Here is an 11,846-nt window from a genome sequence, read left to right as displayed (position 1 = left end):
GTGCCAGGATTCTCCACCCTGTTTTAATCATTTAACTAGGGTACTACTTCACCAAAAATGTTTGAATAAATATTCATTATCCAAACACGACAGGGAATATTTTCAATCGGGGCACATCAGCCATTACTTTTACATGGTCTCTCTAAAAACTTTGTCAAGAAATGGAATTTCTTTCGTGGATTTTTCCACAATCTCCAGTCACGGTTTATTTTTCAAAAGGAAACAAACTAATTCTAAGGAAATCATTTTTATTTGAATACATGCCTAATTTAAAACACCCAAGGAATAAGCCGGTAAGGAACCTTACTGCAATACAGCTCCCAATACTTGCCGTATTTTTCTTTACACTTTCGCTCATCGCGATAGAGCCTATGCAGAATCAGGATAATCAGGAAGGGGGGAAGTAAAAAAGGAATAATTGTCCCGGAGCTGTAACCTGGAGCCGAGAATGTAATGTCGACAACCATCTCAGCAGTGTAGTTGAAGTGCCTTGCCATTCCCCAGAACCCAGAGGCTACGAGTCTTGAGGTTCGCTTTTCCCCTTTTTGGTCTGTGTACTCGGCGAGTATGACTTCAGCAGGTTTGCCATGCAATGAAATGTTCAGACTTGGGGAACTGCGAACAAGATACTTCTCGTAGTCTATCCTATATGTGAGAGCTATTGCGCCGCTTCCTAAAATTAGACAAAACAGCGAAAATAACGGAGAGGCTCTCGGTGGGTTGGCCACATAATTGTAGGCGTGAAGTGTGAAGAAACCGGGCATCCAGACCAAGGATCCCCATATCAAGTAGTAACCGGCTCGATCGAAACAAATGTCAAGCGAGTCGTAGTATCCTGTGCTTTCGTAATGGTAAAATTTCAGGATGTACAGCACTAGAAAGAAACAAAAAAATTATAATCATCATAACGATATTCCATGGTGCAAAATTCCATCGTGATAAAATTTACATGGTATTTGTTGGTACTAATAGTTAGGGCTTGTCTCCACGGGACGTTTCATGGGATTTGTCCCAGGGAAAAATCTCACTTGCGAAGTTGGGAAAAATATCGAGTTAGTCAATACTAATCACAGTACCAACTAAGAGTCATTGTAGAATCCGAGGTTCGACTTAAAAAGAGGAAGAAGAAATTTTGTTGTGTTGTTTATCGGGGAAAAATCCCAGAAGTTTCATTCCTGCGATTCGAACTTGGGAAAAATCTCGTGAAGCGTACCGTGGAGACAAGGCGTTACTTTCACTGTTAGAAATGGAAACATCTTTTGGATGTTATATGTAATAAAAATCCTCTATCAGGATGAAAAAACGTCCAGTAAAGCTCGGTTGGACGATTTCGATTTTATAAAACGTCTCAGAAAAACATCCAGTGTTTCGTTTTTTACAGTGTATGAATGTGCCGTGGCGTGTTTTGCGATAAATCGATTGATCTGCCGATTAAATCTATGAAAAAGGTTCGATAAACAGGGTGTTCGCAACGACCGCCTTCAGTAATCGATTAATTACCTCAGCTTCAAAAGGGGAAATATCGGTAATCGACCATTCACGCCTCGCCACTGATGTATTTGATTAAAATGACTCGAGGCACTGTTGAAGATAAAAATTTAATAACTCTGACTAAAAATAGTTTCTCATCATGTAATATTTTGCAACAAAAATATTTAAACCAAGTTGCCGTTCAATGCGGTAAAATTGCAGTTTTATGCACCATAATGCAATATTTTTACAAAATTTCGTCGATGAATCCTGATTTTAGACAGTCAATACAATGAGATCCATGCATCAAAAAGATAGGCAATTTGCAATGAAAAGGGAAACTGTAACTTGTTTCAATTTTGTTGCAATATATTTCAAACGAAAGAGCCCCTTCAATTGGTAGAAAGGCAACTTACGCAACATTTCGATGCCGCAGCAATTTTACCATGTAATCGTGCGTTATTGCAACTTGTGCCCTGTGCTTGGTATGTACTTGAGAGGATGCCCAAGCAATGTTGTCATGAAGTAGTATAACATTGAAAGTGGAATCTGAAGTTGTCTTCTTCTAATATTTTTGGAATAGAAGACACATCTTTTTTCATATGTTGGAATTTAAAATTTTGTTGGGAGACCTGACAACGATTCGATTGATGGAGGCTTTGTCGCTTTGGCATATCAGGCATCTGGCAAGAATTGCTCTTTTCAATAGATTCAATCTAGGCTAATATGTTATCAAAATGTGTTCGCTGAATATTTTTAATAATATTTTAACTTCAGAGTCTTCTCTGCTGGCTTTATGCAACTCTTCCAATGAAAAGTAATAATTATTATACGTAGGTACGTTAAAACCATCTCTAATACTTCATTCGATCAAAAATAATTAAGTTCAATTTTTAGTTTTTTTAGGTCGAACTGAACAGTTTTCGTAACATTGCCCACTTACGTTTCATGCCGACCAGCGATCGCACTGTGTTAGGCGCAATGCGTGAAGTATTCCTGCACTCTTGTAGGCGCTAATATGCGTTATACGCCGACCGGGCTTGGAGGACAATGCGCATACGTGCAGTTTTTGCTATTTCGGGAAATAATATGCGTTTGAATAAGTTTCAAAATTGCCTGGATGCTTATGGCGGAAAGAAAGTTCAAACTGACTTTTTGATGCTTAAAAATTGGAATTAGGAGGCGGATTTTTCATAGAATATACATTCAGACTAATTTCACTTGAAATCATTAATATCGCAAGTTCTTCAAATACTTCACTTATGCGCCTTTTCCTCTGAGCCCCTCATTTGTATTTTTGCCAGTGCACCAATGTTAATTGCAAACGCTTATATCTTTCACTGACTTTCCGTTGTGTACTTCGTCAATCTCTCAAAATTTGTGAGAGAGAACATGTTTGTACTTCTTCAATTTATTCATATCAGATCTAGAGGTTTATTTTTCGGTTTGTCAAAGCAAAATTTTGGTTCATGGGATCAAATTCTATCTCCATCTTAACTACGTCTATCTTTTCCACTTGGATTGAATCTTGCTAAAAGGCACCAAGAACATTCCATTATCGCCAAGATGGTACAACTTTTTTTACCTTGCTAATATGAACTGAATTTCTAAACAAATTCATCATTACTCCCAATAAACTATGAATTTCGGACGGAAATTATCTTTGTAAATTTAATTGTTTCCATGACTTCGATAATTTTATTGCAAAACATGTGAGTTGTACAATCCTAGAAACATTGGAATGCTCTTGGTTTCTTTTTGAAGAATGCAGTCCACTTAATCAAATCACAAACTAACCAGGATAAGTGCGGACACGACGATGGGGTAGCTGAGGCCGTGGAGCTGGACGGTGGCAATGAAATAGACAAGAGACAGGAGCAACCAGGCCATGCATCCAAATCGACTGATGACGAGCTGTTTGACGCTGACTCCGCAGAAGGTCGGGACGAGCTCCACGCCGCGGTAGAAGTCGAAAATGAGGGTCCCGGTTGTGGCGGCCCCGTCTTCGGGTGCTTCCTCCGGGAAAAGTTTCCCCTTCAACAAGAGCCACACGCAGAAAAGAAGCGCCGTGATGCTCGTCGCCCCGAACAGCTCAGGGGTCATCGTGTAGATAGCTAGCGCCCAGTCTGGCCGCGATAGAAACATCCCGCCGAACACTGCCAACGTCGACCAGAAGAACAGGACCCCGTTTGCCTGCCAAATTCATACGCCAATTTTTATGAAACTAAATGAGTAACTGAATGGAAAAATAACTCATGTTACTAAGGAGCAAATCGATGGTTGAAACTGCAAGGAACTGCGTAGCCTATCAGGTTCACGGCGTTGCAGACTTCCTGTCATACTTTAATTTTTCTATGGAGAACCACTTGACATCATTTCTTGAAACTTTTGGAATTTTCTTCTACATAGGAAAAATATTCATTGAAATTTGCAAGAAATGTCGCTTCGAGTTTTCCTTTAAAAAATAAATATGACGGAATTCAATCACGCGCAACAGATATACGCCTTTGCAGTTTCACCGTCGAAATAATGTTAAGCGCTGGAGCTGAATTATTAGCTTTTCCCTCTATCCGAATTTCGTATCTAATGGATGAAATAAAGAATCCTATTTTAACATGTAAAGTTTTGGGACATCAGTGATTTTGGAGATATGAATATAGGGATTTTAGCAGCTTTGAATTTGACTCATACATAGTTTTTAACCTGACGCGATTATTAGAAGTTGATAAGTTTTTTTCATTGGATGAAAAAGTACGATGAAAACGGTCATTTTTACGCGGGAACGGATCCAGTCTTTCGTGACGTCAGAGTACATGACAAACCTGGTCTTTTCATCATTTACGATGTATACTCTCCACAAGAGATTGTCAGTCGCTTAATGAAGGGACTAGGTTCGTCGTGCCCTGTGACGTCACGAGTGTACCGGATCCGTTCCCGAGAAAAAGTGACCGTTTTGAATGGATCGGTTCTTAAACCAGCTTTTTTTGAGTTTGGGGCGTGATTTCAAGATTTTTCAATAGCGCCATCGTCCTTTTTGCGAAACTTGTCATTGACATCAATTATCAATTCGCGATTGCCCGTACCTTGCAACAGACCCATTGCCGCGCTGACAAATGGTCGGATGCATCGGTTTTCTGTGTTTCCGTTGACGGGCGGGTTGCCCGAGGCTCAAATACCTCTCCCCTTTGCTTTAGGTACAGGTATTGTTTGTAATAAACGGTTTTCAAGGCATTCTAAGCATCTGTGTTCATTAATGATTCATCGGCAATTTCGAAGTCGTAGATCTCCGTTTTCCGTGAAAATGTCTTTGCACTTTTCTACCCATTTAAAAATACTCGGAGAAAAAGTTAATGAAATATCCTTGTTGGTTTTTTCTTTCACAGAAGTGAAACATAATCGAATATTTTGAACGTAACAATGAAGATGATACGCATTTTCCAACTTTAGCTATGGGTATGGAAGGATCCAACATGAGTCAGCTAAACTGCATGCCTTGTTGCCTAATTTCCGATCATGATTCATGCTTTTATGTAATGTAAAACCAAAAAACCTGTTGGAGCCTCCTACGCCTGAATTATAAATAATATTAAAACGAAATTTCAAGATAGAGTGTTGCTGAGTTTTCTGTTCAAAAAAGTAAACACGAGAATATATTAGGAAAAAGGGGCCTTCGTATTACGAAAAAGTCAAGATTAGTATAATGGCGGCCTTACCTACAGGAGGGGTTTAGACATTTTTTGCACAAATATCCAACTAAACACGATTTCCAAGCAACAGCCGCAGTTTTATTGCTGCATTTTTAATGGGGCAAGCTCGATCCAAACAAGCGCCTTCAAATGCGTAAGTAGGCAATGCGAGCGATTTTAGCAGCACCAGTTGATTGCAGTAGTTTTACTAAGATTATTAAGCTTGGGATTGGACTCACGACAAATATTCTAGTCTAATCAGATGTTGTATTCACGGAGAATGTTTTTCAAAAATTGTGTGACGTCGAATATTTTGGCACAAATACATACTCCCCCCCCCCCCCACTTCCTAACGACATGAGACTTTCAATTTTGGTTTCCATGCTCATGTTCCACCATAAAGTCTCTGCACCTAGTCCTCACTTTGCCTCCTACGTGTTCCCCGTGTGAACTTATCACATCGATGGCTAAGGTATGAAAACACGTATTTCTATTGCGGCGTTGCAATACGCCCACTCCTATTCGATTTTTTAAAAGAGAAACAAAGCCAACAAAATTTATAGCTTGACATTTTTGCAGAATGCTATGCTCATGTAGATGAGAAGTTAAGGAAGTTTTCAAAAAATTAAGTCAGCCATTTTTTCAAAGAAAAAATGAAGTATGAGAAGGAGTCTGCAACGTCGCAAACAGACATACATAGTTTCACTAGTGTCTGAAATTCGATGAATTTAATGTTTAAGTGGAAACTACTGAGTTATCTGAACACGATGATACCCTTGTAATAAACAATTATTCGAGGAGATATGACAAAATGTCTGCTAAAATACATGTGTTTCAATGAGGAATGATGACATATGATGTCACTAGGCGGCGCATTTTCTCACTTTTAAATTTATTTTTACACTAATTCCCATATCAGAAAAAAATTATAAAAAATACTGCAAAATCAGCTCTTAAAGCTCTCTCAGATGAACAAATGAAAAATTTGAGAGCAAATTCTCCATTAGGCCATTGTTATACTTCAGTTCTGCAACTGCAGCTCAACTTGAGATTTTTTAGAAACGAACAAACGTAACAATGGAAATAAACAGCAGCTTTGTGAAAATTTTAAAATTACTCACCGCATACTTGGGCTCGAAGCCAGAGGGTAGTGCTGGGCCGGTAATCGTCTTGGAGGGTATTTTTAGGAACAAAAGCACCCAGAGTATGTACATGAATAAAATTATCCATGCTTGTGTATTTCCTAGGCTGTATTTCAAAAGTGAGGATAGGGTAATCGGTTCATTCCTTCCAGTGAATGTCAGGAGTTGTGCTGCTAACGTGAAGAAAATCACGAAGACAGGAGGGACGATTTTTGTGTGAACGAACTCGTACAGACTCATTTTAAATCCTTAAGAGTACCAAAAAAGAAATACTAATAATTGAGGTTACACAAGTTTACTCACTTTGCAATTTTATTATAAAACTAAAATTTCAACAGTTTCATGTGGGAAAACCGAAAACTTCTAAGAGCGTGAGTTGAAAAGTCAGTGTGTATATGCATAAGAGACATTAATATCAGTTTTTCCTCGCGATGTATGGACTGTCTTACTAAGGAAATACGGCCGTCGAAGCAGTCAAATGTTGCCGAATATCCTCCGATGAAATATTCATTTTAGAGAAATCTCATAAACAATATTCCTTAATAATCTCAGACTACATATATATCCCAAGTAGCATTTTCAACGGAAAAATCGCGAAAAAATTTAAGATTACGTAGCAACCTTTTTACGATTTTTTGGCGATAAAATCGCTTGGATCATAAACGTCTGAGTGATTATCCTCGATCTGGTCGCAATCTTTTCTCATTAAAATCTACATTTTATCTCAATTTATTACGACTTTTTGGTCCGCGATGAATCGCGATTTATTGCAAATTTAGGTGATGAAATCGCAATTTTTTATGCGATATTATTGCAATAAATCGACGCTGATAAAATCGCGATACATTCTTCAATCAAATCGCAACTTATCGCGATCACTGCTTCTTGGGATACTGGACTAAACTGTTCATTCCTTAAAAATTCGAAATTTTTGTGCAAACTTTTTCACGGAAAGTGTGTATTTTATCATTATAACTTCGGCAACTTCTGAATGTAAAAAAAATCTTAAGTAGCGTTTTTCCTTAGCACGACATTGTTGGTATGTTGCAAAGGTAAACAGACACACACCTCCGACCGACCAAATGTTGAGATAAGATCACATATTCATCGCAATTTTCGGCCTGTTATTAACTTCAACGAATGGAATTTAAAGAACTAGTTTTTCTTAATTATGCTAACAACTTCAACGGCAAAAACGATTATTTTCTCTTCATCGCGAACATTTTCAAAGAAAATAGAGGAAATTAAAAGTAAAATTGTACCCACATTACTCGGAGGCCCATAAAATGAGATTTTTAAATAACACCTCCCACTTCATTGAGCGTGACAAACACTGAGACCATAGTGCTGGTAGGAACTCAATGAAAACGATCTCAAGTGACAGGCGATAACAAGGCCCCCTCTTTGCCAAATGATAAAATAATTAAAACAATTATAATAATAAATTATTATTATTTTATTATATTACATTATTTCATCATAATTTATTTTTTTATTGTTTTTATTTTTATAATGTTTGCATTACATTATAATACCGTTAAGTACTTTCAATTAAAATAATTATAATGAATAACGTTCTGACCAATCCTATCCTATTTAGAAAGAAAAAAAAAGTAGGCAGTCGATAAATATCCTCCATCCGAGCATTAATTGAGCGCCATTAATTAGAATCAGCCGAATTCCATCAGAGTTACTGTTACCTACCTATACCTAATTTCTCTCATGTTACATTTATTTTTAAACAACGATCAGCCACATTCTATTTAAAAAATCGTGTTTTTTTTTCTCAGTTACTGATTTCAAAGCTACAGTTACTGTATACACTGAATTTTCATAACGAAAGTACAGGATACTTTGCCTCAATTGGCATTTTCGATTGAGCGGGCCACTCTAGCTGGATATGTTAAGTGACATCTTCAAGTATGATTCAATCGCCCAATTCTTGAAATCTTATTCAATCGCCCGATTCTTGAAATCTTATTCAATCGCCCAATTCTTGAAATCTTCAATCGCCCAATTCTTGCAATCTTACCAATAGAAACGATAATGTTGATGTTGATAATCACACCTCTCTAAATTTCATCTTAGATTTATTTTATTTTCAGCCTCAAAATGATCTTTAACCACGATACATTACGTTGGAACTCAAAATTGGAGATCATCCTATATTTGCTCTGTTCATTGTTGACACGTAAGTCCTATGTTACAAACTGCCTTCGTCTAAGAAAAGATGGAACAATGGGCAATTTTACGATGCTCTGGTGCAAGGCAAAAATTAAAAACAACCCGTATAATTCATCTATCAGGCTGGGAGTATTAACTGCACTATCAGCGAGTTACTTTATGGTCCCGAACTTTGTTACACTATGTACATAGTTCGGTACCATCAAGTGAGTTACTGATAGTGTAATCATAACACCCGAAAATGTGATCAAAAACCAAAGTCCTAGGAGTATAGAGTTTTTTGTATGACATTTCGCGGATGCATTTTTTTTAGAATCCAAACTTTTTACTTTGATGGTCAAACTTCGGTCCTCCTCATATTTTCAACAGGAGTAGCGGTTTTTATGACTGTCTGAAACCTATGAAAAACTTGAAATTACGGGCATAGCTTTATACAAGAAGTATAATAGCATGGCACCGGTCATACAAAAAAAGAATAAGTGATAAAAGAAAAATAAATAAATACAAATCCTATAGGATTGAAATTAGTTTGTGAGACTGAAAATTTTGACTCTCAGATAATTTAATTTTTACAGAGCCAATGAAAAATAGAGAAAATAATTTAATATCTTAATATAATTTAGAGAGAATTTAGGAAAAAATGGAAGGGCAACAGCATGGTGATGATGGCAGTGGCATTCTTGCAAGTTTGCAATACCAAGTTTCATCCATTAAAATGTATGGACGAGTGATATCTATCGATGTATCGCCTAGAATCGATTATTTATAAAGGTTCAAAATAACGAGAGAAACAGAGTTGCCTATCGACAATTTTCCCGGAACGATTAGACTGTGGCAACCCGGTGAAGGTGGCAAGTCAGTAGCTGCAGCAAAATAACAAGGTATCATGTAAATTACGCGCATTTATTATATCGTTTAATTATCTCGTGATTATGTTTTGCTTATCATGCCGTGCAGACGGCCTCGCTGGAGTTCCTCATTACGAACATTCCCTAATTTAAATTTTTCCTGGATAAATGATGGAAAAGCTGCATCATTATGCTCAAGATGAAGGGTATCCAGAAGCGAAATTTACAAAGGCATTTTCTTCATGCCTTACATCCCATGATTTACAGAAAAAAGTGGACCGATTTTAACAGGTAGGAACAATTCATATCGGGATCAAAACGAAAACAAGGTATTTTAAGTTTTGCTCTATCGATAAGAATCAATGTTTGAGATAAAGGTCCTTTGAGGGGCTTGGAGGAAAAGGCGCATTAGTGCAGTTTTTGAAAAAAATTGAGATATTCATGACTCGACTAGAGCTAGTTTAGAGGTATATTCCGCGACAAACTTTCCGCGAAAATCCAATTTTTAAGCATCAAAAAGTGAGTTTAAACTTCCTTTCCGCCATACGGTTCCATGCAATTTTTAAACTTCGAACGCGTATTTCCTGAAATAGCAACAACTGCACGTATGCGCCTTGTCCTCCAAGCCCGGTCGGCGTATAACGCATATTAGCGCCTACGAGAGTGCAGGAATACTTCACGCATTGCGTCTAACGCAGTGCGATCGCTGGTTGGCGCGGAAAGCATATTAGCGCCTGCAAGAGTGCAGGCATACTTCACTTATTGCACCTAACACAGTGCGATCGCTGGTCGGCATGAAACGTATGTGGCTCCATGCAATTTTTAAACTTTAGCTTTTTTAGCTTTTATAGTGTTTTCAATCAGTACATTGGAATATCACAACGTAGCTGAATTAATTATTTCAAAGCAAAAACAGTAAACGTTGCCTAAACCAACCAACTGACATTAATGGTGGTTTTTCCAAGTCTCATTTCTATACATAATCGTATAGATATTGCGATGCACGTTAAATCTTATAGTATGGAGCTCTAAGATAACAGAAAAGTAGTCTTATCTTGATATGGCCAAATCATTTATCAACTTTTTTTCGAACCATTTTCTCCCATTAGCTGAAATCCACCCATATAACCTTAATGTTCAATGCTTATTCAAATGAAGATGGAGGATCTGAAGATCATCTATTGCAAAATTACAAAAGTTCAAAGTTTTATCTACACTGTAACATTAAATTATTATGACAGTGTATTGTTCACTTTTATATGAAAGATGGTCGGTGGTTGGTGTGCGGTGGTGAGTTGCCGGCTGGCGTGCAGTCACCTTGATGTATGTATGCGCGAAGACGGACATTCAACCTGCCGATCGCTGATCATCGAAAAATCTCGCAATTAGCTACGCAACCCAACTTGCGGTCACCGTATCAAGCCACGTCCGGTCCGGCCCGTAAATGCTTCCACTACCGCTCTGCACGGCGTCTTAAAAAAGAAAGCCGTAAGAGCATTTGGATGTTGCCAAATCACCTTTCTGAAAATGCGGATTTTCCGGAAAACTCGTGAAATTATTCCCTTTTGAAATTTTCAGCAATTTTTTTCAAGTCTGATCTATTGAGTTTTTGGAAATCTTAATGATAAATGTAAACATTTTTTCAAAGTCGAATATTTTCTTGGAGATGTTTGGCAACACTCAAATCCTCGCACGAAGTTTTTCTTCAGCAAGGCAGCGATACGCTCTCGCGTCTGCCACGCTTACACGCCTGGCCAGCGGGTTGATTATTGAAATTGATGGACAAAGTGTTAGATAAAGAAGACACAAGAAATATGGAGTGATTCTATTGGTTTAAATGAGTGGTTCCTGGAGACTGAGGATGATAAGGATGGACCAACTATAGGGGCTCTCGTGGGTTAACATTAATTAGTTAGTCTATTACCTTCCTCCTTTGTTCGTTGCAACCACCCGCTTCCACCAGTAGGAGCCCTCCATATCCCTTTTGTCTTCTTTGTCTATCAATTTCAATAATCGACCTGGCCTGGCAATCTCTGCTCTCTGCTATTATTAATGACAAAATACACTCAAACTGTATATTAGATGCTTTAAAATTTCGAAAATTTTCTGGGAGGAACCCCCCGGACTCCTCACGCCCACCTATTCGCAGTGTCTGGATTCGCCCAAGGATATGCGTACAATCATTTTACAAATAGATTTGACAGTTGAGAGTCTACGAAATTTTACCTATGGCTATAAAAAAGAGCCATTTATTTCAAATTAAGAAGGTGGGGTATCAAGGATACCTAACACAACAACTAGGATAATACGTTAATTCACTATCAGAGGGGGAAATGGGCAAGATCGTCATTCGTGGAACAAAATTTTTATCTGTCCAGACCGCGCTTGGTTATAATAGATTTTATACGATTATTATACATTTAATCATTCTCCTTTTATAGGTGGGAGTATGTCGCACAGCATATTTTATCCTCTTTACGTGAACAGAGGCACCAGAACACATCGATTACAGCTTT

General features: G+C 37.8%; 2 protein-coding genes across 7 annotated transcripts; both read right to left on the bottom strand.

The window, feature by feature from the left end:
• Positions 1-231: 231 nt before the first annotated feature.
• LOC140224118 (uncharacterized) lies at positions 232-2,420 on the bottom strand. Its single transcript, XM_072297512.1, has 2 exons — positions 2,414-2,420; positions 232-874 (listed from the first exon to the last, which is right to left on the bottom strand). The coding sequence occupies exons 1-2, from the start codon at positions 2,418-2,420 to the stop codon at positions 270-272; spliced, it is 612 nt and encodes a 203-aa protein (XP_072153613.1). The 3' UTR covers positions 232-269.
• Positions 2,421-3,241: 821 nt separating this feature from the next.
• LOC109033727 (uncharacterized) lies at positions 3,242-7,641 on the bottom strand. 6 transcript variants are annotated; one of them, XM_072296726.1, is made up of 3 exons: positions 7,367-7,641; positions 6,278-6,661; positions 3,242-3,663 (listed from the first exon to the last, which is right to left on the bottom strand). In XM_072296726.1, the coding sequence occupies exons 2-3, from the start codon at positions 6,536-6,538 to the stop codon at positions 3,256-3,258; spliced, it is 669 nt and encodes a 222-aa protein (XP_072152827.1). In that variant the 5' UTR covers positions 6,539-6,661; positions 7,367-7,641; the 3' UTR covers positions 3,242-3,255. The 6 variants fall into 6 exon arrangements, with proteins under 6 accessions (XP_072152827.1, XP_072152826.1, XP_072152828.1 ...); XM_072296725.1 differs by having other exon boundaries at positions 6,278-6,791; positions 7,565-7,641; XM_072296727.1 differs by having other exon boundaries at positions 7,565-7,641.
• Between the last annotated feature and the right edge of the window lie 4,205 nt (positions 7,642-11,846).

Source organism: Bemisia tabaci, chromosome 2 (assembly GCF_918797505.1).
Source record: "Bemisia tabaci chromosome 2, PGI_BMITA_v3".
Taxonomy (NCBI): domain Eukaryota; kingdom Metazoa; phylum Arthropoda; class Insecta; order Hemiptera; family Aleyrodidae; genus Bemisia; species Bemisia tabaci.
The sequence above is the reverse complement of the archived record's forward strand: the minus strand, read 5'-3'. Positions and strand labels throughout refer to the sequence as shown.